Source organism: Canis lupus, chromosome 15 (assembly GCF_011100685.1).
Source record: "Canis lupus familiaris isolate Mischka breed German Shepherd chromosome 15, alternate assembly UU_Cfam_GSD_1.0, whole genome shotgun sequence".
Classification (NCBI taxonomy): Eukaryota; Metazoa; Chordata; class Mammalia; order Carnivora; family Canidae; genus Canis; species Canis lupus.
Window position 1 is genome coordinate 2,301,860 of NC_049236.1, and position 26,280 is coordinate 2,328,139.

Consider the following 26,280-nt stretch of genomic DNA (forward strand, 5'->3'; position numbering starts at 1 on the left):
AGGGGGGCCGAGACACAGGCAGAGGGAGAAGCAAGCTCCATGCAGGGAGCCCGACGTGGGACTCGATCCCAAGACCTAGGATCACGCCCTGAGTGGAAGCCAGATGCTCAACTGCTGAGCCACCAGGAGTCCCTGATAGAGAACATCTTGTGTCCCAGGCACCTGAGCAATTATCTTCCAGATGAAGAAATGGGGCCCAGGGAGGGACACACTTGCTCCAAATCACACAGTGAATCAGTGCGACCTCTCAGGTTACCTTGGTCCTCCCGAGGGGTCCTCACACAGACACCCACTCTTGGGCCAGAGATCCGCGTCTGGAGCTTAGGCAGAGAGGAGACAGGGAGAAGGAGCCCGAAGCCGGGGTGCGGCTGTGTCTGCCAGAACCAGCGTATGGCTTCATTCATGCAACAGATAAGGACTAAGGATTGTGTCCGGCCCCCTCTCGGGCCTCGATTCTCTGCCTCTGCAATTGTAGTTGGCACCCAGGAGCTGGCTGGCTTGGGCTCTCTACAATGGCCCCTAGCTGGTTTGCTTAGATCCGTGGTTCTCGAACTACAGCTGGTGTCAGGATCGCCCAGAGGACTCGCTAAGACCCAGGACTTCTGGGCCCCACTTGTGGAATGTAAGCGTGAGGTGGGACCTCAGAATCTGCACGTCTGCAAAGCTCCCTGGTGATGCTCCTGCTGCTCCTCCGAGAACCACACTTGGAGAATCACTGGCTCAGCTGATCGGAGTGGTTGTGGCTGATTCAATTATTAGCCAGTTCATAGCTTTTTAAATAACTGCAATTATTGCTTTCCCCGCCTCACCCTGCCCCCACCACCTCCCTGAATTCGCTGCAGAAACAGCCACAGGGCACGGGGAGTGAGGACAGCCCCACTGGGGACGTGGGCCTCGTGCCAACATCAACTTCACCCCAGTTTGCTGTGTGACCCCCGAACCGCTCCTGCTGGCTGCGGACTTCCTATTGGCCAGACACTGTGCCAAGCCCTCTACATGCTTATTTTTAATTACTTCTCACCACCACCCTGCAAGAGCAGTACCATAATCACCCAAGGCTTATCAATGAGAAAACACAGCTCAGAAAGGCCTGCTAGGATGGCTGCACGGCTCTGCGACTGTACTAAAAAACACTGAATTGTAAGGTGGGATTTTCTGGTATGCGAACTACAGCTCAATAAAGCCATTATTTTGTGTTTTTTTTATTTTCATTTATTTATGATAGTCACACAGAGAGAGAGAGAGGCAGAGACACAGGCAGAGGGAGAAGCAGGCTCCATGCACCGGGGAGCCCGACATGGGATTCGATCCAGGGTCTCCTGGATCGCGCCCTGGGCCAAAGGCAGGAGCCAAACCGCTGCACCACCCAGGGATCCCAAAGCCATTATTTAAAAAGGAAAAAATAGGGGCACCAGGGTGGCTCAGTGGTTGAGCATCTGCCTTCGGCTCAGGTCTTGATCCCGGGGTCCTGGGATCGAGTCCCACGTCGGGCTCCCTGCATGGAGCCTGCTTCTCCCTTTGCCTGTGTCTTTGCCTCTCTCTGTGTGTCTGTCATAAATAAATAAATAAAATCTTTTTAAAAAGGAAAAGGAGGGTGGCGCAGCGGTTTGGCGCCTGCCTTTGGCCCAGGGTGTGATCCTGGAGACCCGGGATCGAATCCCACATCGGGCTCCCGGTGCATGGAGCCTGCTTCTCCCTCTGCCTGTGTCTCTGCCTCTCTCTCTCTCTCTCTCTCTCTCTCTGTGACTATCATAAACAAATAAAAAAAAATTAAAAAGGAAAAGGAAAAAAGAAAAGTATACTAGATTGTCCAAAGTCATAAGGCCAGGACCTAAACCCAAGTCCACCTGGACCACCAAGCAATACTTACTACCTCAATTTCCCTACCTGCAACATGAGGTGGGGGACTAGACTCTCCGGCAGAGGGTCTGCAGGGAGAGGGTCTGTCATGAGCTCAGTTCCAGATTCCCTGAACCCTCAAGGCCATGGGGATCCATTGGAGAGTTTCGAGAAAGGAATGCCATGGTGTGATATGTGTTTCACGACCACACTCACGGGTCGTGGGGAATGTGGACTGGAGGGGTGAGAGTGATCGGGAAAATGCAGAAAGTTCCACAATAATTCAGATGAGAGATGAGGGTGCCAGCAGCAAAGATATGTGCAGGATGGAGGTTTCTGGGAGCAAGATTTGGTGATTATTTGGAAATGGGGACAAGGAGGGAGAAGGACTCTCCCGTTTCTGGTGTGGGCACCAGGTGGATGAAGGATGAGTGGGCAGAGCCGGGAGACCCCACGGGAGGAGCAGGTGGGGGCGATGAGCTCCCCTGGGGTCACTGCCCACAGGCACACACTCAAGGTCATGAAAGCAGAGACCTGAGCTGGAAATGTGGATTTGGGGCACACAGGGGAGCGGGTAGAGACCATGGTAGGGGCCAGACAGTTCAGAGGGCGTGTGGCACATTTCGAGGAGGACCCAGAGGGACCCCTGGGCAGAGACAGGAGACACACTCCCCCTGCCAGATGCCAAAGGAGCTGCCAGCAAGACAAGAGGGAAGCCAGGAGAAAGAGGTGGCAGGGATGCCAAGCAAGAGGGTTTCAAGGGGGGAGCGAACCATAGTGTCAAATGCTGCCAAGAGGTCAAACAAGATAAGGCCTGAAAAATGTCCACTGGGTTTGGTGACGAGTTGGTCACTGGGCACCTTGGGCAGAGGAGCGGAGAGAGCGGGCAGGAGCAGCGCCAGGCCAGTAGGATGAGGAAGGTGGAGGCTTGAGAAAGAGGGATGGGGAGCCCAGGGACCTGGGCTTGGTTTTTTTTTTTTTTTTTTTAAGATGCAAGAGCCAGAGTGGAAGAAGCCAGAGGAGAGAGGGACAAGTCGAAGATGAGGGAGAGAGAGGGAGTGATCAATGGAATGAAGTCCCCAGGGCAGCAGGGAGGCGGGGATCCAGAGCAGGGCAGGGCTGCTGCTGGGCAGAAAGGACCCTGCCAGCTAGTGGGGAGGCCCGGGGGAGGGGCTAGGTGGGACCGGAGGTTTGGGGACCGGGAAGCCAGAGCGCTCCCTGGGGGCTCCGACTTCCTCTGTGACCTTCAGTGACGGAGGAGTCAGGGCTCCTTCCTGGAGGAGGCGGGGAACAGAGGTGGGGGAGGTTTGAACAGCTGACCGGGCCCTGGGGAGGGGTCCCTGGGGAACACAGGACCTTTATCCCCTACCCTAAGCATGGGAGAAAAGATGCAGAACACCACAGGTGCTCCACACATGCATTTCTGATTTGCTTTGGCTTGGGACTTTTTTGGGTTTATTTTTAAGGCTTGATGATCCTGAGGGAGGAAAGCAGCCATGTGGGATGAAGGGATACCCCCGCCCCCAACCAGGCCAAAGTAAATGCAGAACCGGGCCATGCCCCTTCCTTCCTCCTGGGCCTCCTTCCTTGTCCCCAGTGGCCCTCCTCCCAGACAGCTGCCGCCTGCGTGGCCACCAGCGGGCTCCCTTTCTACAACTGGCCTTGGGAGTATGTGATCCCACCCAGACCAGGACCCCGAAGGCAAGGTTCCACCTTCCCCCTGGGGACGGCCAGCGCCAGTCTGTCCCCATTCAGCCAAGGTTCTTGGCGGACAGAGGCCATAACCCCGCCACCTTCCAGCACAAAAGGGCTTCTTAAACCACAAACTAGGGTTGCTACCGAAGGAGGGACCTAAGCTAGACCTGAGGGGCTCCCCCCGACGGGGAGGGGGGTGCAGTGTGGCCCAGAGGGCCCCAGGCTCCTCTGGGGGAGAGCAGCCTCCTACTTTCTCTTGCAGGGGGATCGAGGGGAGGGGCAGCCGGCCAGGCCTCAGAGTGAGGCTCTTTCCAAGAATTCTCAGGGGCTGGGACGAGAAGTTTCCCCTGATCCAGCGATTCTAAATATGGCAAAGGGAGCAAAAGCACGTGACCCAGGGCCCCACACTAGGGCTGCCGCTGCGGCCGCTGCTTCCCTGGGCCAGAGGCCTATGCTGGGGGCTCAGGGTGAGGGATGAGGGCTCCATGGAGCCTCAGTTTCCCCATCTACTACGTGAAGGTGGGCCACGCTCTGAAGACTAAAGTCCCTTCAGCCTTGCTGCTCTCCAGAGCAGGGTGGAGGGGAGAGGCCTGAGCTCTCAGCTCAGTTCCAGATTCTCTGAGGATGTCCCTGGAGGGACAGCAGCCGCCAGCACATAGTACAAAATATGACAAAAATGCCCCCTCTTGGAGGACCAATTAGAAAAAGGCGTTCCCTTCGGCCTGAAAAATTATAAAAAGTTGGCCCCTCTGGATGGACCCACTAGAAACAGGCAGCCCTAAGCTCAGGCTGGATTTCTGTGCCAGCGGCGGCCTCCCAGCCAGGCCCCTCGCCACGCACAGGATGTACAAGGCCACGGGGTCCCCAGGGACGGCTCAGACAGCCACCACAGCCCCCCAAGGGCCAACCCCGCGTGGCACCAACGTGGCTCCATGCCGCTCTCCTGGCCACCACTGATTCATCCAGAACTGGAGACTGACCAGGAAAGCTTCCCCCCAACGCCACCCGTAGGTGCGGCCCAGCCAGTCAGGTGGTCTTTCCCAGGAACGGAACTGAGAACCAGAGAGGAAAGTTGGCAGGAGTGCATAGAAAAATGGACCTGAGGCCACTTGTTCCCGAATCTAGTATCTCCCCTTCTCCATTCAGTGAAGCCCCAGTGCCTCCCTCCACGATGCCACACAACTCTTCCCTTTCCTGGCAGTAGGTGTCCCCCGCCCTCACATGCCAGGTTGTCTTGAGCTGGTGTGAATGGTCTCGGTGCCACTAGGGTGTGGAAGGCAGTGTCTCCTGGGCCAGGTGTTTAATGAGTCACAGCCTGGTCGTCTCCCACCTGGCCCAGCTCCAAACCCTCCTACTCCATCTCGCTGCTTCACCTCTGCCGTGCCAGCCGGACTACCTGGTGCGCCAGGTAAGGGGGGCTGAGCAGCATGTGCCCACCTTGGGTGGGCACCAGGAGGGAGCAGGGGCCCTCCATCTGTTTAGGGCTGGCTGGGCAGCACCGACGCCTCAAATAAACAGCGTGGGATCCCCAGCAGGAGGCCAGTGGAATGAAAGACAAGTAAGGGGTGGAACACAGGCAGCCTGGATTCTGAAAGCTTAAACCAAAGAGCCAATGGGAACCTCCCCCCCCCCCCAACCCGCCCTGCTCCACCTGAGCAGCTCCATGTGGATTCGGGTGACTCAGTTTTACATTCTGGGCTTGGCAGGAGACTTCACTGGAACGCAGAGCTTTGCTGCTTTTTTAAAAAGTGTGAAATCCACCGACTTACAGGCTCAGGCCCAAGCTCCTAAGCACAATTGCAAGGAAGGCCCTTCCCACCCCACCATCTCACTCCCCACCGCAGAGCCCAACCCCACGCCGGCTACTCCACGGTCACAGCTCTGTTCTTCTCCCACAAAAGCGAGCGGCTTTTCCCTCCCTATCTTTGCTCATGTCATGTCTGCCCCTCCTCCAGGGAGGCTGGGTGAGGTGGGAGCCCACCTCGGGCTCCCTTAAGTCCCCACCCCCATCTCTCTGCCCACCCCAACATCATGGCATTTAGTACAACTGGAGAAAAACCGCTGGATGAAGGGCCTCCTCCCCCGAACCCAGAGCTGGTTGAGGTCTTGTCCTTTTCACCTGGAATGCCCTGTGCCCAAATCAGAATGGGTGCTGGATGAAAGCTTCCTGAGAGAGGGCACAACCTAGGTGCTGGACCCCAGGCATCATGCTCCCTCTACCACTCTCCCCTCCACCGCCCCCCTCCCCCCCCACAGGTGCCACTGCCACCCTGCTGGCTGCTCGTGGTTCACTCGCATCTCAACCCTCCCTGCAGCAGGTGGTGTGAGAGCGAATCTGGCCAGGTAGCAACTCCCAGGCCAGCACCACGGCACTCACTTCCTCACTCACTGACTTGTGGGGTGTGTGCTCTCGTGGGGGACATGGGTAATAAGCGAGTCAAGGTTCCAAATGTGATTTGCGTCCCACATTGGTCGCAAAGTTACTGGGGGAGCCTGGCTGGCTTAGTGGGTGGAGCAGGTGACTCTTGATCTCCAGATGGTAAGTTAGAGCCCCACGTTGGGTGTAGAGCTTACCTATATTTAAAAAAAGGGGGATCCCTGGGTGGCTCAGCGGTTCAGCACCTGCCTTTGGCCCAGGGCGTGATCCTGGAGTCCCGGGATCGAGTTCCGTGTCAGGCTCCCGACATGGAGCCTGCTTCTCCCTCTGCCTGTGTCTCTGCCTCTCTCTCTCTCTCTCTATGTCTATCATGAATAAATAAAATATTTTAAAAAATGTTTTAATGTGAGATGATGATGATGATGATGATGGGAAAACATTAAGTGGGGAGAAGAGAGAAGGAACATTGGTATGGGAGTTGGGGACTATTTTATAGAGGGGGATTGGGGAAAGCAGCATCAAGAAGGTGACTTTTCAGCAGAGATCTCAAGGAAATGAGTGAGTGAGCCAAGTGGGTATCTGGGAAAAACGGGATTCTGAACAGAGGGAAAAAGCAAGGGCAAAAACCTGAGCCAGACGGTGCCTGGTATGTTCCAGACCATCAGGAAAGGTGTGCCCCCAGAGCGGAGTGAGGAAAGGGGAGAGTGGTGGGCAGCGAGGCAGTGGAGGCAGGAAGCAGATCACCTACTGGCTCTTGTGAGGATTTTGGCTTTTACTCCAAGTGGGATGGGGACTCCTGAGCAGGAGTACACGATCTGACTTGCATTTGCAACAGCACAGGCTGTTGAGTAGAGAACCCACGGTGGTGGTGCAGAGGGGGACGGGGAGGGGGTAATGACATTTGCCCCACAGCTGTATGATCCAAGCATAAGATGCGGGTGACTTGTACTAGGGGGACCAACATGGCAGGAGATGAGCAGATACTGACTCTAGCTTAGCACAGAAAGATCCCTTAGAGTAGATCAATCCTCTATTTATACAGGGGACACTGAGTCCTAGAGAGGGGCATGATCTACCTGTGATCATACCCCTGATCAGAGGCACAACTGGGTCTGGCACCCAGATATCCTGATTCCTGAGGTAAGATTATTTTGATTTGTCCTCTTCCTATAGGAGGAGTCAGGCACCTGCCTCTCACCCCCACCTCAAAAATTCCATCATCTAAGCATCAGGCTGGGGCCTGGCCCCTGCCCTTCCTGCTGCATGTGACAGGGTGGCACTGGGGTCAAGGACTGCTCAGGCTTCCAGCTACTTGAGCCTGGCAGGGGTCAGGGTCACCTCCAAGGAGCCTTCTGTCCTCTGAATCAGCAGAACCTTTGCAAAGGGGGGAGGGGGAAGGAGGGAAGAATCCAAACCGGGGGAAAGAGCTTAGTCCCCCACACTTGGTTGTCAGCACTCCAGGGAGCAGAGAGGGTACCAAGAGCTGACAGGGTGGAACAGGAGATTTGGTGAGGGCGGGGCACCCTGGGGAGCGCAGTCCCCAGGTGCTGCAGACTCAGCCACTGAGAATCCCACCCAGTGGGAGGTGCAGGGTGCATGGCAGGGAGGGGTGTTCCAATGCCTTTGCTACCAGTAAGCAACACAGTATGCAAACTCACAGGCCACACCTGGGGCAGTCGGTTACAGCTGCCCTGGGAGCCTCACTGCCCATGGGAACCTCAAATCCATGTCCAGCCAGACTGAATCCAGCAAGACAGACTCCAGGGGGCCCCTGACAGCCAGGAAAGGTTTACTGTATGACCTTAGGCCAGGAGCACAACTTCTCCGGGCCTGTCCCACAGCCAAAGTGGAAGGGTGGGTAGGTGGGTCTTAGGCTGCAAGCCAGAAGCACATCTGCAGACATCCTCAGTTCTGCCTTTAATGGGAGAGGCTGCCCAGCCCTGGTTCCGGCGGATTCAGAGTCCTTTAAGAGCCAGGAGCGGTTTGTCAGGGTTGGGGGCTGCAGAAGGGGGGCACAGGGGTGTGGACAGAGCTAGGAACCTAGGTCTATGGGCTCTCTATTTTGATTCTTCCACCACTCAGCTGAGGAGGGGGGACGCTGTCTCTGGGTCTGGCTTGACTCCCGAGGAAGGGTCTCTGAGGGCCCTATTTTTCGCTCATCCATCTGGGCCTGGTGATTTCAGCTTCCCCAATGGGAAGGGCCGCCCCAGCAGCTCTCCAAGCCGCCAGTCCTGAGGAGCTTCTAGTCTGAGGAGAGGGTCTTTTACATTTCATTTGCATGGTGCTCATTTGCATGGAAAGTCTACCTCCCAAACTCCTCTATCAGTGAATAATAACAGCAAGGAGGAGTCAGGGTAGACCAAAGGGAAGCTGCCAATAGCTCATTAGCCACAGAAAGGGCGCTGGAGGTCAGGGAAGGGGACAGCCTGCACCTGTGGCCCTGACGCCCCCCCCTCCTCTAGCGGAGGAAGACAGAACCGTACAAGCATCAGAGCCAAAGGCTTGAATTCAGCTCTGACCCTGACCTCTGCCAGGCTCAAGAATTCAGCCTTGTCTGGGGGACCTTGAGCAAGTGAGCTGTCCCTCTCTGGGACTCAGTTTCTTCGTCTGTCTAATGGGGCCAGGGATCCCTGGTGCAGCAGGCTGGAGGCAGGGGTCTGGCCCAGGTGAACCTCGCGCTGAGGGGTTGCAGAAAGGCTTGGGTTCACTTCGGGACACGGAGAAGGCTGACTCCAGGCGGGACGCCTCGGGAGAGGGAGGGGCTGCCAAGAGGGGAGGGGCTCCCGGGAGAGGCGGGGCTCCCGGGAGGGGAGGGGCTCCCAGAGGGGAGGGTTCCCGGGAGGGGAGGGCTCCTGAGAGGGGTGGGGCTCCCGGAGGGGAGGGTTCCCGGGAGGGGAGGGGCTCCCGGGGGGGGGAAGGGCTCCCGGGGGGAGGGGCTCCCGGGAGGGGAGGGCTCCTGAGAGGGGTGGGGCTCCCGGGAGGGGAGGGGCTCCTGGGAGGGGAGGGGCTCCCGGGCTGGGAGGGCTCCCGGGAGGAGGACGCCAGGGGACCCCTCCCTCCGCACGGCGCCCTACGCGCCCCCCCTGCCGGGGCCCCTTCCTCTGCGGCCGGCGCACCGCTCGGCGCTCGGGGGTCCGCAGGGCCGGCCCCGCCCCCTCGGCGCGGGGCGGGGCTTACTGGAAGGGGCGGGGCCTGGTGGGCGGGGGCGGGGCGCCGGGGGCGGGGCCTCGCCGACACCCGGCACCGCGCGCAGGAGGGGCGGGGGCGGCGCTGCGGCTCCGGTTACCTCCTTGCGGCCTCCCCCGCCCCGCCGGCTTCTTTTTCCGTTTCCAAATTAACAATTGAAAACGCGGCGGCCTGAAAGGCGAGCAGCGGGCCAAGCGGAAAGTGTGAAGGTGCCGCCGCGTCCCCGAGGCCGGGGGCGGAGAGGGGGGCGCGACACCCCGACTGCCCCGGGCTCGCCCCCCACCCAGCTGGGCTGCGGGCACCGAGCGCCCCAGGGCACCGAGGTGCCGGGGCCCCTGCAGCCCCCCGCGTGCTGCCCCGGCCCAGTGTCGCAGGACCCGGTGCCCGGGCTCCGCGCCGTGCCGGTCCCCGAGGGCGCTGGCGGAGGGGGGCACCGGGGCTGGGTTACTGCTCGAGGCTGAGTGCCCAGGAGGGCAGGTGCCAGGCAGCACCCTCAGCGCACCGGCCTTGAGGGCTCCCAGAGTCAGCTAGGTGTGCCTGTGGCCTCAAGCAAGTCGTTTCACCTTCCTGAGACTCAGTTTCCTCGTCTGCAACATGGGGAGGGAAGGCAGAGCTGGTTGTGAGGAATAAATGAAAGTGGCGGGAGGCGGGCCCACAGCGAACACTGCAGACAGCGACGATTCTCCGGTGTTGATAATGATATTGAGTCCTTGGCATCCTCTCACCGCCCTGTCCACCAGTGGGGAATGCTGGAATCCCCTGGGCTTTTCCTCCCCTCATTCCTTCGGGGCCTCCCCAAAGCCCCACCTAACAGATAAACTGAGGCCAGGAAGGCCCTCATGAGGGGCTCCAAGCCATTTGCGAGTGCAAAGAACCACCGCCTGAGGCCAGACCTGCCCCTCAGGTCTGGACTCCTCTTACAGAGATGAATGGTCCCTGGGGTCAGGGCCCTGGGTACTGGGCCCTCCTCGTCAGTGTTCTCAGACCCCGGTGCAGATACTAGGGCAGCTGGGACAAATGAGTGGGTAATGGGAAGTCCCCTCTCCCAGGCATGCAGGAGCATGGACCAGTGAGCCAGAGGGGGGACACCAGGGGGAGCTACAGTTTCTGATCCCCCAGTCCCCCCCCCCCAATGTAAGCTCCATGAAGGCAGAGACTTGATCCTGTTCTCCACTCCCTCCCACACCTGGAACAGGGCTTCATGCACTGCAGGGCATCAATATTTGTTGAGCGCACAAGTGAATGAACGGGCAGGTCAGCTCTTATACAGCTGTGGCCTCTCACTCGCCACCGCCGTGAGGTGGTCTTCCTTAGGGAGGTGGGTTTGCGGTGAGGCACCCCTCTCCCCAGTGTGGAGACACGGGGCCATAGAATGGGGGCGGGGAGACAGAAAGCAGGAGGAGAAGACGGAGGAAGAGATGCCCGAGCGCAGATGGAGATCGGCTCCTTCTTCCTGGCTTCCCACTTCCCACTCCTGTCCATCCGGGGACTGACCCCCTTCCCCCTCCCTCCAGCCACCTCTTCACTGACTGCCAGGATTCTAGCTCCGTCCCCACCCCAACCCTGGTCCATGTACCTGTGGCTGAGTGCTCCGTCCCCATTTCCAGTCCTTTGATGACCCCTTACCGTGTACCATCTAAAATCCAAGCTCCTCAGCCCAGAGCTTGAGGCTGTAAACACGCTAGCAACAGCTGCACCCCACCGCTCCATACCCGGTGCATTCCTACCTTGGTGACTTTGGTGCTCTCTCCCCTCCTTCGGATGTACCCCTTCCTCCCCAAGCACCCCTGATCTGCTTCGGGAAGCGGTGCTCCCACAGCCCCCCGGGATCCCTGGCCCCGTCTGGGACTCCCAACCCCCGACTCCCTCGTGCTGAGGCTGCTCCTGCCTCAGTCCACGCCTCCATCCCCACCCCCACCCCCTCATTAGGATCCATCCACCAAGGGCAAGGCTAGTTGTGACTCCCCCACATCCCCCAGGCTGGCCGATTAGACGTTCAAACAAGTATCTGGAAAGGAACAGGGGGGCCCAGGTCACCGGGGCCTTAGCATCCAAGTCAGGACTTTCCAGCTTTCCTGCGAAGCCTGAGAGCCTTGGGTGAGGGTGTCTCCGGGTGGCTGCAGAGATGGGTAGGTGGGGTGAGGGCAAACGCAAGCCCACCCCAAACACGGGCAGGGCTTGGGAAAGAGTACAAATGGGGACCCACAGACTATTAGTCTAAATATTTAAAAGTTTAACTCAAACTAAAAAGCTGTTAGAGAAAATGTGTTCTACTCTTCCTGACACATATACCTTCCTAACAGTCTGGAAGGCCAGGTCTGATTTTAAAATCTTGGACTCCTTGGAGCTCTGAGCTGGAATCTGGAAGGGAGAGGTTGCTACCCTCCCATCCCCAGCCCATGGCGTGCCCCCTTATCTTCCCACACTGGGCTCAGCCCTGGCCAGGAGGGGTCTGGGGTACACTCCTGGGGCTGCCCTCGTCTGCTCTTCCAGGCTCCATCTACACTAGTGGCAACCAGCTGCCCTTGGTCCTAGAAGTGCTCCTATACTTTGGCTCCCCAGATGATGAACCAGCCAAGAGGCCTGTACGAGCCCTGGAAGCAGGCACAGGGATCCGGGGGCCAGGAACTGCAGGCTTACCTGGAATGTGTTCTAGAATAAGCAGGGCTGTGTACAGGCTCTGAGTTGGTGGTATGCAGAGCCATACAGGCTGAGTGGGCAGGATTCTTCGGGGCCCCTACCCCTGAATCCACCCAGAGCGATGCTGCTTTGATATGTTTTACATATTGTGCTCCTGTGTCATGTTTCATCTAAGAACTAGATCTACTGCTGAAAACAGTTTGCAAAGCACCGATCTAGCCCCTTCCCTCCTACTGAACACGTAGCTAAGGCTATGGGGTTAGCATAGCAGTTTAGAGCAAATCCAAGGCTCCTGACTCCCGCCCAGGCCTTGGCCTCCAAGAGCACATTTCTGATCTGCGAGACCCAGTGCCTTCAATGGATAAGCTGTTGGGAGGGGATGAGGGCCCAGTCCCTGGTGCGGTTTGAGCAGGCCTGCTGCTGAGGCCCCCTCCCTTGACAGGGGTCTGACCCTCAACTCAGGTTGCCCAGCTCAGGAGTGGACTGAAAGGCCAGACCAGGCCTGAGAAGGAGAGAGGGAGTCCTGGTATAAATAACCGTGGGGGGCCTGGATGTTTGGGACCGTCTCCTGGGCTACGGCTGTGTTTACTGCCCAGAGAGGGGGGGCATAGCCCACACATTTGCCTCCCTGACTTGTAGCCAAATTTCTCCAGAAAGGGGTGGCCCAGGATTAGCCCGAAACACTCCAGCTCTGCACCTCCATCAGGTCCCCCCCAACTTTGCCCAACGTGGGCCCTAAACCCCCCTGATATTGCCCCGCCCTTTCAGCCCCAAATGCTGCACAACACGGAGTCCCCATTAGCCCCAAGTGCCCCAGCATTTGCTCCCGCAAGTCTCAACCCTGTTCAAATGGTGGGAGAGTGAGGAGCATGAGTATGGCCGAGGAAGGCCCCAAGCAGAGGAGCTGGGTAGGTGCCAGGGATCTGAGCTGGGGCCACTGGGCAGGGGTGGGGGGGGTGGGCAGAGACAAACCTCTCCCACGGCCCTGGCCAACACCGAGGAAGGCTGCGGCCCCTGGATTAAGAGAGTGCAAATCCCTCTCCCCAGCCCAGTGCCCGTCCCATGCCTGTCATGCGCAGGGCATTAGATGGCCAGACCCCAGCATGGGCGGGGCAGGCGGTCACGGTCACGCTGCGGCCAGCGCCCCTCCCCAGAAAAAACCCTCAGTGCAGGAGGGCAAGTGGGTCCCCTTCCGCAGGGGGCAGCAGCTGCAGTCTGCTCAAGCATGGAGGCACACGGTTCCAGCCTGCAGCCCCTGCCTAATACACACACACACACACACACACACACATATGCACACACAAACACACTCTGCCTAACTGACTGGTGGGTCTTGCCTGAGTCACTGAGTGGTATTCACTGAGAGCAGAGGCTGTGCCCATCAGGGGTCTCAGGTGCCTAGACATCTGGGCTCCAGGCCCATGATGGCCACCTCCCAGCTGAATGACCTTGGGCAAGTCACTTCTTTCTGAGCCTCAGCGTAAAATAGCATAACGATATCTACCTCCAGGGTTGTTTCCGAGAGCTCAGGGGGCTGCAGTGAGCAAACACTAATGAAGCCCCACAATGGACCATCCTTCCCAGGACAAGGTGGTACTTTGGATCCCGTGGCCAAGGCTCAGGGAACGTTGTGATGGGGCCTGCCCAAGGCCACCCAGAGAGGACCTGAGCTCAGTTTTTCAGTTATTTATTGGGCTTGGGGACAACTGAAACTCTTGAGCTAGGCTGGGCTCCAATCTGGGCTCCACCACTGACCTAAGTTTAGTCCATGCCCTGTTCTGAGCCCCATCAGTAGAATGAAGGGAGAGGGTGAGACCAGCAATTTCCACACTCTGTTGAGCTGCAAGACAGGGAGGGGACAGGGGACACGGAGGCGGGCCGAGCCACCTGGGCTCTGCCCTGTTCTCCAGGACATGCACAGTGAGCCAAACCCCTGGGTGCTCTCACGAGCCTGTTCCAAGACCATTGCTCTGGGGACGGCCACAGAGCCTAAGCCCTCATCCCCAGACCCCCTGCAGACAGCCTCAGGGCCTGCACCCACCCCCTCTTCTTCCAAGGGCCCCTTGGGCTCAGCCACACACACACCCTCCCCTAGGCCACCCTTTGCATAAGCCGCTCTGCTTTCCCTACAGGCAAAGTCCCAGGGCTTCAGGCCAGGTCCGCCAGGCCTGGGCAGGGCTGGTGGGCAGCTCCAGAGGAGCTGCTCAGGGGGCCGGGCCATGCGGGGAAGGCCGAGGGGACAGGAGACCAAGTGGACAGCATCCTGTGGCTTCCCCCCCTTACCATCCTCCCTGTGAGGTCCAGAAAAGTGTTTCTAAAATACCAATCTGCCCAGGACATTCCTGTCTTCAGGTCCTTCTCGAACTGTTTCCTCCAAGAAATCACTGCTCCTCAGCCTGGCACCATTGGCTCATGCCCCGGCCTCCTCTCTGCATGCCTCCTGTCCCTGCCAGACTCCCGCCGCCCTGGCCTCCTGGGTTCAGCTTCACCTGTGGCCTTTGCTCATGCTAGTCCGCCTGTCCAGAATGCTGTTCCACGCTCCTCTTTGCTCAGGTGACTCCTACTCCTGCTCATGTCACAGGCCTCAACTTAAATCTTCTCCTCTGGGAAGCCTTCCTAGCCCTGTGCGCTGTGGGGCCAGGTTTGGGACTCTGTGCGGCCCAGACCATTGCCAGCTCCTGGCCCATGTCCCCAGGGGCCCAGGGAGGGTCTGCTGCACTGCTCTGCCCCCAACACCTGGGACAGTGGCTGGCCCCAAGGGACCAAATGAGAGCACGAGTGCCCAGCACAGAACTGGGGTGGCGGATGAGACCCCCAACTTTAAGGCCCCACTGGTCCCCGTACGGGCTGCAGACCCGTGAGGGCCAGCTGGGCACAATATGGTGGGTAAGGACACAGCCCCCGGAACTGGGCTCCTGCCTGGACTCCGGGCAAGTCTCTCCACCTGTCTGTGCCTCAGCATCCCTGGCTGGGAAATGGGCATAACAACAGCACCCACCTCATCAGGCTGCTGAGAGGAAAGATCGAGAGGAGCCACAGTGAGTTCTCAGAGCAGTGTCCGGCGCCAGGTCAGCGCTCCCTCTTATTATCAAGAGCCCTGGTGGGAGAGGGAGACTGAGGCAGAGAGGGATGTTGACTGCTGGAGGCCACCCAGCAGGAAGGTGGCCTTCCCACCCCACATCCCCCATGAGTGTCCCCTCGGCGCCTCCCTCCCCACTACACGCACACTGCCCACAGCCCCGAAGACCTGCTCCCACCAGAGTCCTTGCACGCTCAGCCCTCAACTGCTGCCCACCTGGGCACTCGGCACCTGTGAGCTGTGTGACAAAGTCACATGCTTAGCTTTTCCGCATCAGCGTCCTCTCCGATGTGACGGGGTAATAAGAGCAGCCCCCTCCTAGGGCTCTTGGAAGGATTAAATGAAGTAGCATATGGAGAACATGTGGCACAGTCCCTGGTACGGATTAGACTAGACGTTATCCATGTACGACAAAGTCTCGAAGCCTGGCTCCCACTTAGTGCACTGTGGTCACCGTGTCGCCAGGCCCGGCCCAGGGCCCTGGACAGGAGGATGCGCCGTCAGGTCCAGGGGCTCTTACGTGGCCTGCACACCAGCCCCTTGCTGTGCAGCATCCCCTCTTCAGGGCTCAGACCAGAGAGGGACCTGCTGGCTCCTGCTCCAGTGCTCCTTTCACTGAGGGGTGAGGCCTGACTCCGGCTGACCCCGTCCCCGGCACCGCCAGGCCAGTCTTGGCTAGAGCCCTGGGCTGGTGCTCGCTGCTCTCCCGCCAGGCCCAGGAGGAACAGACAGTGAGACTGAGCGCGCCTCCATCCCCCCAATGCTTCCACCCCCACCGGACTCCTGTGGCCGCTCCAGCTCAGGAGGGAGGAGGCAGGAAGGCGCCCGGACGCAAGGATTTCACGCACCGGTAAAATTCCCAAAAAATACTTGGGGACTGGTTGTCAACTTTTTATTTTGCCAAGTAAGGACATTTGAAAAAAAATTCCCAGCCCCGTCATTTCATAAAAGAAAGGACATAATCTCAGACTAAAAGTCCTTTAAATGGAATAAATTTAGCTTTATGAAAAAGTCACCACATTGTCATTTCCCTCGATTTTGCCTTAGGCCACCGAGAACCGCATGGGTCTGCTGACGTATCTGAGAACCACTCCGAGCTTGGGAGTCACACAGACACGGGTTCAAATCCCGCCTCCAGCACGGACAAGCTGTGTATGCCGGTGCACGCTATTTGCCCTCTCTGAGCCCCACTTTCCTATCTGCAAAATGGGAACAATAGTACTGTTTGCAAAGTACTACTAGCTCCTGGGAAGAAATCAGGCAAGCGCCGGCTCCCAGCAGGGGTGCCTCCCCGTCCTGTCACTGCCTAGGCTCCCCCTTGTCCGCAGGGCAAAGCCCAGCTTCACAGCTTGCTGATCCAGGACAGGGCAGACGGAGGAAGAAAGTTCCACCCCAAAGCCTGGGCTCTCACTGTTGCCTCCAAGTGGAGCGCGCTCAGGATCCAGATCACAAGAGCTTCCAGCTTGGTGCCTGCACACTGAGCACCTGGGGTCCCTCCTCCAGTTTCTTGCTAGTTGGCAAAACCCTTTGCATCCCTGTAACCGGCCTCAACGCCCCCCTCATTCCCTGCCTCAGCAAACGCTTCCAAATTACCGACCACATGCCAGGCACTGTGCTCAAGCCCCACCTCCCAGACCTCACAACCCAAGGCAGAAGCACAGGGGCCCCCCATTGAGCCTGGGGTGAGGGTGGGCGAGGAGTGATTGCAAGAAGACGGGGTGCTCCAGCTGAGAAGGAGGGATGGATAGGAGTTTGCTAGAAGGACGAGGGAGGGAGTTTAGGGCCGAGGAAAAGCAGAGAGAGCGGTAGACAGCACATCTGGGGGACACTACCAAGTTGCTTCTTAGGTGAAGGACAAAGGATGCTTGAGGGACGGGGTTCCTGGCTTGGGCAGGAGCATAGGGGAGTCACTGTCAGGGGGGCTGGGGGAGCCTGGGTGGGAGGGAGAGGCTGACCTCGAGCCCCACCCCCCCGGGATGAGGAGGCCAGGTGTCCACGGGCAGCTCCCTAGGAAGCTGGGGATGAGACCACAGAGGGGCAGGCTGTCATCCCGGAGGGGACCCCCGTGTCACAGGAGTGCGTGAGCCCACCCCACCCCAATAGCTCTGTACAGTGAGGAGGACCCAGGACAGGGCCCCGAGGAACCCCAACATTCAACAGGTAGAGAGAGAGAGAAGAGCCAGGGAGGCAGACTGAGGACCCTCAAGGGAAGGCCCAAGGGGCTCAGGCCCTCGGGGGCAGCGCGGCAGCGTTCCCGGGACCCGCGTTCGGGGTTTGAATCCTACCTCTACAACGTATTGGCCTCCGGTCCCCCCAGGCTGCACCTGCCTCCCTCTGCCGGCCACGGGGCACACCTTGTCCCCCTCTCCGTCTCTCCCACCAGACAGACTGCCAGCGATGCCCAGAACTTGGAAAATCAGACAAGGGAGTGAACTCAGGGCTGGGACGCCAAGGGAGGCATTCCTGGGTCCTGGCGGCCCAGCGCAGCCCCCATCATCTGCTGAGGGGCCCCGCGTGTGCTGTGTCCCTGGGGAAGCCAGGTCCTTTGTCCTGCCTCAGTTTCTCCATGCGTGCCAAGAAGCCCCAGTTCTGCTTGAGCTCCGAGGCCAGTCGGGCTCTGATGCTCTGCGGCAGGACGGATGGAGAAAGGGTGAGGGCATTACGGCCTATTTTGGCCCCAGGGGAGGAAATCCCATGGGGGTGCCGGGGCCCTGTTATGCCCAGCGACTGGTCCCTCTGGAAGAGGGTGGCAGACGGGCCAAGGAGGGCAGGAGCAGAGGCGCCCGAGATTGTGCTGACACAGCCGCTCCTCTCCCCTTCTTTGCTCCCTGCCCCCTCCCCTCCCCAGGGACAGCCGAGCCCAGCAAAAAATAAACCCAAAGACAGTGACCTGGGGAGGCCTGAGGCTCCCAGGGAGGAGTGGCAGGGAAGGAAGGGTGGCAGAGAGGCAGCCTGTGACCACCCCCCACCTCCAAAAAACCTCCAAAGCCAAAGGGTGCCTGGTCTGACCCCTCTTCCCCACTCCCCAGAGCTCCCTCAAAGGGAACAGGTCCCATCTACTCCCTATCCTCACACTGTGAACCAGGGGTGCCCCCTGCTTGACAGGGGTCATTAGCAGAGTAAACCCTGCCCAGCCCAGCTCGACGTGGTCCCCAAGTTTTGGGAAGAGTACCCCAGGGGATTGCACTCTACCTCCTGCTTACTGGGCAGTCCTTCCTGCTGTCTGACCCCCATCCCTTGTGCTGCAGGGGGAACGATGCTCCATTGATCTCCAGCAGGCTTTCCCCCTCGCCCACCTGCTTGGCCCTGATGTGTGAGGAGTCTCAGGAGAACGTGCACCCCACCCCCAGATTTCCCTGCGGACTGGGGAGGGCCCCTAGGCCAGAGACCCGCACCCCCCACCGCTCCCCAATCTCCGGGAAGGAAGCAAGAAGAGAGGAATCGCTGAGTTCCCTGCTCTCCCGGCCTCCCTCCCTGAGGCGCTGCCCGCTGCCCACGGATTCCCAGCCCAATTAGTCTGCAGCCTGGGGCTGCCCCTCCCGTTCCTCCCTCACCTCCCCCCCCAGGTGCCCACCCGCAGGGCACACAGATCCTGCCCTGAGGACAGACTTGCCCGGAAAGCCCGGAACCCTGGGGGCACTTTCTGGGGGGCCCAGAGGTCTGAGCAGCCCCCATCTCCCCAGCCCCTCAGAGCCCCAGCTGAGGGGGGGGGCAGGGGGCCTCCTGGGTGCCCTTCTGAGTGCTCCCCGTCCTCGGAGGGGCCCAGGGAGAAGGTGCTGGAGACTCCCCCATCCCCCGCCCTGCAAAACTCCAGAGTAGCCCTGTGCCCAGCAGCCTTGAAGGGCCCACTAACCTCTTTAGCCCCATTTAACAGAGGGGCAGAGTGAGGCTCGGGGCCTGGGGGACAGGTCGGGACCTTCCCAGCAAGCGCTGAGAGCTCTGAATGTCCTTTGGGATTCCCTCTCCCCATTCCCCAGGATGACAGGCTCAGCAGAGCGGGGTGTCGCCCTCCTCTCCCAGGGGAGCACCCTGGACACATTCACACCCACCCACAGACCTCTCTGCCAGGGTCTGGGAGAGGAGGCAGGAGAGGCCCACGGCCGGGCAGGCTCAGTGGCCTCCTACTGGGGCCGAGTCCCAGGCGGGGCGCAGGACTGATCTGTCTCCCTGTGCCCCCCCAGGCCCAGTACAGAGTGACCAAGGGACCTGGGCTGGGGTCCTGGGGCCACCATTCACTAGCTGGGTGACCCTGCACAAGTGGGTGGCATCCCCTCACCTTCCTCAACTGTGAACTGAGGATCAGCAGTGCCTGCCAGTGGTAAGGGCCACGGGGCTCAGGTGAGGGACCCCCAAGGAAGGACCCTGCGGAGAGCTCCTGCCCCGCCCCCAGGCAGTCACACTGGGGGCACTGTCGGGTCTGTCAGGTCGGACCCCCCATAGAGGAGAACAGCGCAAGCGACGGTGACACGAGGACCGGGTGCCAGCACCCAGAGCCGGTGCTTGCCCCCACTCGGCGCGACTGTGCCAGCTTTCAGATGACAACATGGAAGCACAGAGAGGTTAAGTAACTTGCTCAAGGACACATAACTCCACAACCAGAAGTGAACCCAAATCTGTCACTCTCTGCTCTTAACCCTCTGTGGGGCAACCTCTGGAGAGACGGCAAGTCCCCCCTGGCTTGCTGTGCCCCAGGCCCACAGCTCCCACTCTTGGGACGTTGGAGGGGGGCTGCCCCCTGCACTCCCTGCTGGGACTCCCCAGCCCACAGGAGGGCCAGCCCTGTGCAAAGACCCCCACGGTATGGGTCCAGGGAGGAAGGGCGCTGAGCTGGGGAGGAAGGGTGCTGAGCCGGGGAAGAAGGGCGCTGAGCTGCTCCAGGTCTGCGCAAGCTCCCTGTGCGGCCTCCTCTGGGGCAGGGGCAGGGCCTCGGCCCCTCCGTGGAGCCTTCCTTTCTCCGGTTCCCCAGGAGGCTTCAGCTCCCCAACTGGCTCAGAGAACCTTAAATTAATCACCCACTCAAAGTGCTGCCATCAGCCCAAGAATAATCACTTCTTGAAACACTTCTGGCCCCAAGGTTCGGAGAACCTGGGCTCCCGCAGCAATGGGACTATCGTCAGACACCGGGTGGGCTTCCTCCACGGAGGCAATGACCGGAGCACGGAGTCGGGGTGGGGCAGCGACGGGAGATCTAACCTGCTGCTGTAACCCCAAAGGAGAACTCGGGCAGGAGGGCGCACGGGGGCCGGAGGGCCAGGAGAGGCCTAGAAGGGGTGGGCGCCTGGCGGGACGGTCTCTCCATTCACCCCCTCCTCGCAAAGACCAAACAAACGAATGAGAACTGAAAAAGACAGCAGCGCGAAAAATCTGGGTCACACTCCCAAGACTTTTGCCATCATAAGGCCAAGTTCTCGGGGCATCAGCCTTCACCATCAGCGGGGGCCAGAACAGTGTTACCCAAAGTCCTGATCCGGGAGGCAGAGGCCTGGGTTCCCCGCACTGCTGCACCACCCATCTGCCAGGTGTGACCCCGGACAGGTATCATCTGCCTCCTTCCGTGCCTCAGTGTACCCAGCAGCACCCCACAGGGTAAGCAAAGGCCAGGCAAATTCTGGAGGCCAGCCACCCCGCTCCCACGCGGCCCTGGGGCTGCCCACCCAGGTGGACGCACAGGTCAACGTAGACCTTGGGGCAGCCTGCTGGTGTGGACGGGTGAAGGCAAGAAACTCAGGGAATGGGGTCAACTCCCTTCCGTCCTGGGGGTTCAGGCAGGGGGAAGCTGCAGGCCCAGGTGTGTGTCTGTGACGTCAGAGAAAAGCAAGAGCTGGGGGCGGCTCTGCATTAGCTTTGCTGCCGCTGGATGCCTGCTGCAGGCGCGCCTGTGACACCCGAGGCCGTGTGCGTCAAAGTTGTAGCGAGCGGGTGCACGAGACAGACAGCCAAGCGTGCAGCGGGGACGTGTGGGTGTGCAAAGCCGCGTACGGCAGAAGCGTGACCGCCTCGGGTGAGGCTGGGCAGCTTCCGGCCAATCTCACACACGCTCATCCCTGGGTGCCGGGTGCTGGGTGCTGGGTGCCAGGTGCCGGGGGACAGAGAAACCAATGGCACGGGAGCGCCGCTCCTGGGGTGCTGGCTGAAGCCAAGACGCAGGAGAGAGACAGCGCTGAGTCAGACCTCGCCCTGAGGAGGCCCCTCCAACACCTCTCCTGAGCCTCAGTCTACCCATCTAGCAAGTGAGGAGGATAAGAGCACCTGCCTCTCGAGGTGGTTTACGGAGCACGGTGCCGGGGCACAACTGATGCTCCGCGGGCCATCAGAAATTTCCATCCAGACTGCAAGAGGCCACCCAGGCCGCTGGGAGCAGGGGCGGGGGGGGGGGGGGGGCGGGGGGGGGGTGGCCCTAGATAGGGAGTCAGGAGTCTTGGGGTCTGCTTCCGCATCTGCTTCTGATTCACTGTGTGACTTCGGTCCCCAAAGCCTCAGTTTTCTTATAAGCAAAATGGGCTGTCAAGATGTGAGGACCCATCTAGCGGGGTCGCCTGAGGGCTCTGGGCCCCCTTGGCTGGGCTTATTTCCAACCCAGGCAGTGATCTTTCTCAGATGCTCAGGGTGGGAGCTCGGGACACTCCAGGCTTAGGAGTCTGAGGGCCCCAGGACTGCCGCCACCTCCTCCCCTCCCCATTCCCACAGCTTCTGACCCCAGGGACAAGGCTGAGGAGGATGTTTACAGAGTGTAAACCTTCACATAGAGAAAGTGCTGGGCAGCTGGGGGCTGGGAGCAGCCACAGTCTCCCAGCGGCGCAGGGAAATGGGGGGTGATGGGGCCTCGCCCTGTATGGGCCCCTTGCAGCCCTCTGACTTCAAAAGGGAGGCAGGGGTGGCCTTTGAGAGGGTGCAGTGAGGAGGTGAGCACCCTCACCCCCCACGACCCTGAAAGCGGGATGGCCAGCGGTGTGGTGTTTCTCACAATTCAGAGAGCAGGGCCTGTAAAGGGGTGCGGGCTTAATCAAAGACTGGGACGCCGGGGAGGGATTGGGGTTTGGTGACGACAGGGCCAGGGGCCTAGAGAACTGGGGGAGGGGCCTGCCGTCCCTCATTCTGGACCTCGGTAAGGAGAAATCAGGAGTCAGTGGCTCCCACTTTCCAGAGGCCACAGCTGTGCTGGGCGGGAGGAGGGGGGACGGAACCGGGGTCGCGTGCCAGGCTGTGTCCCACACCTCGGTGCCAGAAAAGGGGCAGGTTCTGTGGGGCCCTCAGTGGCAGGTGTGAGGGCGGTCAGCTCTCCCCAGTTCCCTCCTTCCAGAGCCCTTCTTTCCCAGGTTTTTTCACTGGGCCCCTCCTGCGAGGGTCCGAGACTTTGGGAAGGGGGTGTTAGCTGACGGTGCGCATGGGGGACCCCTGCACTTGAACCGCCTCTGCGCGCCCTCGTGGAGCCAGAAAGGATCTGGCCAAAAGTGCAGCCCGACGGCCAGAAGTCCAACAGCAGGAAGCACTTCCTGGCAAGAGCAGCCAAGACCCTACAGTGAGTGACTGAGAAACCCCACATTTGGAGCGCCTTGAGAACAGCAGAGGCCTCCCGTCTGGCCCCCTCCGCCAGCCCCGGGAATAACCCCCATCTTTCACACTCGGACAGGCCCTTGCAGCAAACCAAACTCTTTCCCACCTATTACCTCATCCAAGAGGGAGGCCCACAGGGTTGGGGTTTCCGCCCACTCTGACGGCATAGACACCTAAAAGTTCAGAGAGGCCGGGAGATCAAGCCAAGATCACACAGCACCCGAGGCGTGGGGCTCCCGACCCCTCACTCAGTTTGATCTCTAACATAGACCATCAAGTCCCTGAGGTCCCCAACCGTCTGGACGTTTTGCACCACATTTCCTCCCCAAGAGCTCCGGAGACGCCTCATTCCTGGGCTCCCGGGGACAAGTGGACAGAGCGAGCATGCCCCCGGCCAGGGCATTCCTGGCATCCGGAAAGGGCAGGATGTGGGGCAAAGGTGCCAGCAGATTTAGCTCCTGGAGAGGAAGGAGAGGCCCTTCCAGAGGAGGTGAAGACAGTGGCTGTCCAGGCCTCATGAGGCGGGTCCTTCACCTCCAATGACTCCCACGGGGCCTGACAGGCCAGGCCTCAGGACGAAAGACCCCTGCCTCAGAGGCCTACTGGCTTCCAGGGGACAGTCATCTCCCGAGAGGAGCCCACGGACGACACAGCCGCTCTCTGGAGGGTCTCAGCCTCCTTGGGCACCCCAGGCTGCATGTGGGCAACGCGGCCACTTAATTAGCAGTCCTCTGCTGCTCTCACCTGACCCCGCCGTCCCTTGTGCTGTCATCACTCCGACAGTCCTCTCTGCAGCCACAAGTACGCATCCCGGACCCTCCCGATGGGCACAGGGGCTTGGGCCTCTCCTAACAGCTGACCCCGACGCTGAGTCTGACCCCATGTCCTGACAAACTCAACTCTGCCCCGACCTAGCCCGGCTGGAGTCTCTGCACAAAGTCAAGGCTGCCACCCGGAGCATACGGGCTGAGAGAGTTCCCTTCCTCCGCCTCCCCTGTGGCCCCGGGGGGCCCGGAGGGCCGCTCTTTGGCCAGCATTTTCCTCCCCTTTGCCTCTGGAATTCTGTGGGCCCAGTTAGGATGGGGCAGAGGCAGGCAGGAAGACACAGCAAAGACAGGCAGACACAGACAAGCAGAAGAGTGAGACGGTCCGACGGACAGGCAGATGGACAGCCCGACAGACAGGCACACATGAGGGATGCCTGTCCCACAGAGGGACGGAGACAGACAAGCAGAAGGACTGCTGGACAGTTAGGTGGAGAGACCAACAGACAGGCCGACTCGCACACAGGTGGAAACCCTGGCAGAAGGACAGCCGGGCAAGGCAGAAAAACTGACAGGTGGACGGGCAAGGGGTCCACCCAGGAGACCCCTGGACCACAGGGCCCCGAGGGCGGCGAGAAAGGGATTAAGGTCGGTCCATTTTCCAGGGACCGGAGGTCTTTCTCGGGCACCTCTGGGCGTCCCAGCGCCAGGCCCAGCCCTTCAACTGATATCCGCGGGGCCTCTCATGTTCCCGGCCGGGCCAGGCCGTCCCCCAAGACCAGGCTCTAGGCTGCCAAAATTCACTCTTTACATCCAAGAGGGGTCAGTGTTTTTGAAAGTTGTAGGAGCGGGGCGAGGGGGAGGAGGGGGCCGGCGGCGTCAGTGTTTCCAAACCAACTCCTCTCCTCTTTCTTTTTCCCCAGGGTGCCCGGAGCCAGGCCTGGCGCAGCAGCCAGCGGCCCAGCCTCCGGGCGGCAGGGCGGCCCCGCGGGTGGCGGGTGCAGGGGTGGCTGGGTGAAGACAGTCCTACAGCACACACGGGTGTCGGGGCTCAGGCGGCTCACCGCGACCCCGGGACCGCCACGGTGGGGGGCCCACCCCGGACCCGGATGGGGGCCGACCCTGTAGAGCTCCCGGGGGAGCCCAGGTGGGAGCCCGCTGCCCCGACAAAGTTGGGGAGACCGCAACAGAAAGTGTGCGGGGGGGGGGGCCAATGGGTCCCCTTTGTGTGTGAGGCGCAGGAGACGGAGGCAGGGAAGAGAAAAGGGGACCCCACTGTGGTGGCTCCGGACTGCAGAGGGGAGGGGGTACCAAGAGGCTGGATGCGGTGGGGGGGCACCTGCCACAGAGGAGCTGGGGCGGAGGGTGGGGTGCAAACAGCCGAGGTGGGGAGGTCAGAGGCGAGGTCAAGCAGGGGTCAGGCCCCGGGCACCGGGGTTAAGGTCAGGCTGGGGGATCGGAAACCGGGCTCAGGCCCGGGGCTGGGGGTGCCGGGAGGGAGGAGGGTCGGCCGGCCGTGGGCATGGGGGGCCGGGGGCGGAGCCGGGGCGGGCCCCGGGGGCGCGGCCAGGGCCGCGGGGTCGCAAACTCACATGAAGACGTGGTAGACGAAGGCCCAGCCGCGGGGTCGCTCCAGCACGTTGTACACCCAGTTCTGCAGGCGGCGGTAGCGCTTGTGCGCGGCCGAGGAGCGCTGGCCGCAGGCGGAGCCCGAGCCCGAGCCCGGCCCAGGGAGGGGCGCGCCCGGCGGCAGGGGGCTGCCCAGGAGGCCCAGGCGGCGCGGGGAGCCGCCCCCGCCCGCCTCGCCCCGCTCGCTCTGCACGGCCGTGAGCGCCACCAGCTCGGCGCGGGGGGCGTCCCCGGGCGGGGGGGCCAGGCCGAGGCGGCGCGGGGGGGCCTCGGCCATGGGCGGCGCCGGGCGGGGGTGGGGCGGGGGGGCCCGGGGCGCGGCTGCGGTCCGGGGCGGGGGCGGGGGCGGGGGCGCGCGGGGCGCTCAGCGGCGCATGGCTCGGACCCGGGCCCGGCGGGGGCGGCCCGGGGCGGGGCGCGGGCGGCGGGGGCTAGGGGCCGCGGCGGGGCGGCGCGGGGGCCGGGGGCGGGCGCGCGGAGCCTGGGGGCCGCCGGAGCCCGCGCTGACCGCCCGCTTCCCCGGCGACTGGGGCGGCTCTTTCCGACTCCAACTCTCTTATTACGCGCTCCATGCCGCTCGCCTTTCCACCTGCCTCAGGCGCGCCGCTCACATGTCATCCTCCCCCGCCCCGCCCCTCCCCCGCCGCCCCCGCCCGCCCCGCGGCCGCCTTCCCAAATCGGGAGGGAGCGGGCGGGCGGGCGCGGCGAGGCGGAGGGGGGCGCGCGGGGCCGGCGGCGGGGCTGGTCCCCCGGGCGCGCGGGGCCGCCCAGTCGGTGCCGGGACCCGACCGCGTGGCGGCGGCGGCCCCCGGGGGCTGGCCGCGTGCAGGGGCGTGCGCGGCTGCGGGGGCGGCGGGCGGCGGGCGGGGGCGGGACGCGCGGCGCGGGGTGGGGAGCCGCGGCCGCGGCCGGGCCTCGGGGCCGTGGGGCTCAGGTGTGAGCGGCCGCCGAGGCGCGCGCCCCGAGTGTGCGGCCGTGGGTGCGCGGCGACGGGATGGCGGTGCGTGCAGGTGTGTGGCGTGGGCGCCGTGTGCGTAGGTGTGAAGGTGCGTGTGCGCCGTCCAGGCCCCGCTAGGCGGTGGTGGCGGTGGGAGGCACGAGGTGTGCCCCGTCGGGCGGTGTCCAGAGTGCGCCGGGCGCGCGTGTACCTGTGCGGGCGCCGCGTGTGGCTCGGTGAGCCGCTCCTACCTGGAAGGCCTGTGGCCAGGCGCCGCCCAGCCGTGTCACGGCGTGTCGCACGGTGGCCCCCGGGCGTGAGCGCTCTTCCTCCCACGCACCCCCACGTCCGAGCTTCCCCCCTCCACGCTGGGGGCGGAGCCCCCAGGGTGGCCACCCCACTCCGAAGAAGGGCGTCCCCGGAACCAGCGGCCTGCTCCCCGCCAGCCCAGGGGGACCGGCTCCCCCGCCTCCGGGGTCGGGGTGGGGTCGGGGTCGGGGTCGGGGCACGTGGTGCGCGGAGGTGAGCTCCGAACCCGCGCGGCGGGCTGCACAGCCGTCTCCCCAGGGGCCCCCGCCCG

At 61.7% G+C, this 26,280-nt stretch overlaps 1 protein-coding gene across 6 annotated transcripts in view; it reads right to left on the reverse strand.

The window, feature by feature from the left end:
* Positions 1–26,062, reverse strand: part of KCNQ4 (potassium voltage-gated channel subfamily Q member 4) — a 52,698-nt gene extending 26,636 nt beyond the window's left edge. For 2 of the 6 annotated variants that reach the window (XM_038557725.1, XM_038557724.1), the window contains exon 1: positions 24,727–25,040. In XM_038557725.1, the coding sequence (XP_038413653.1) occupies positions 24,727–25,040 (314 nt within the window). Of the gene's footprint in view, positions 1–14,735; positions 14,852–24,726; positions 25,041–25,951 lie in introns of those variants that run through there. The other 4 variants (XM_038557727.1, XM_038557728.1, XM_038557726.1 and 1 more) reach the window with 4 other exon arrangements.
* Positions 26,063–26,280: the final 218 nt, after the last annotated feature.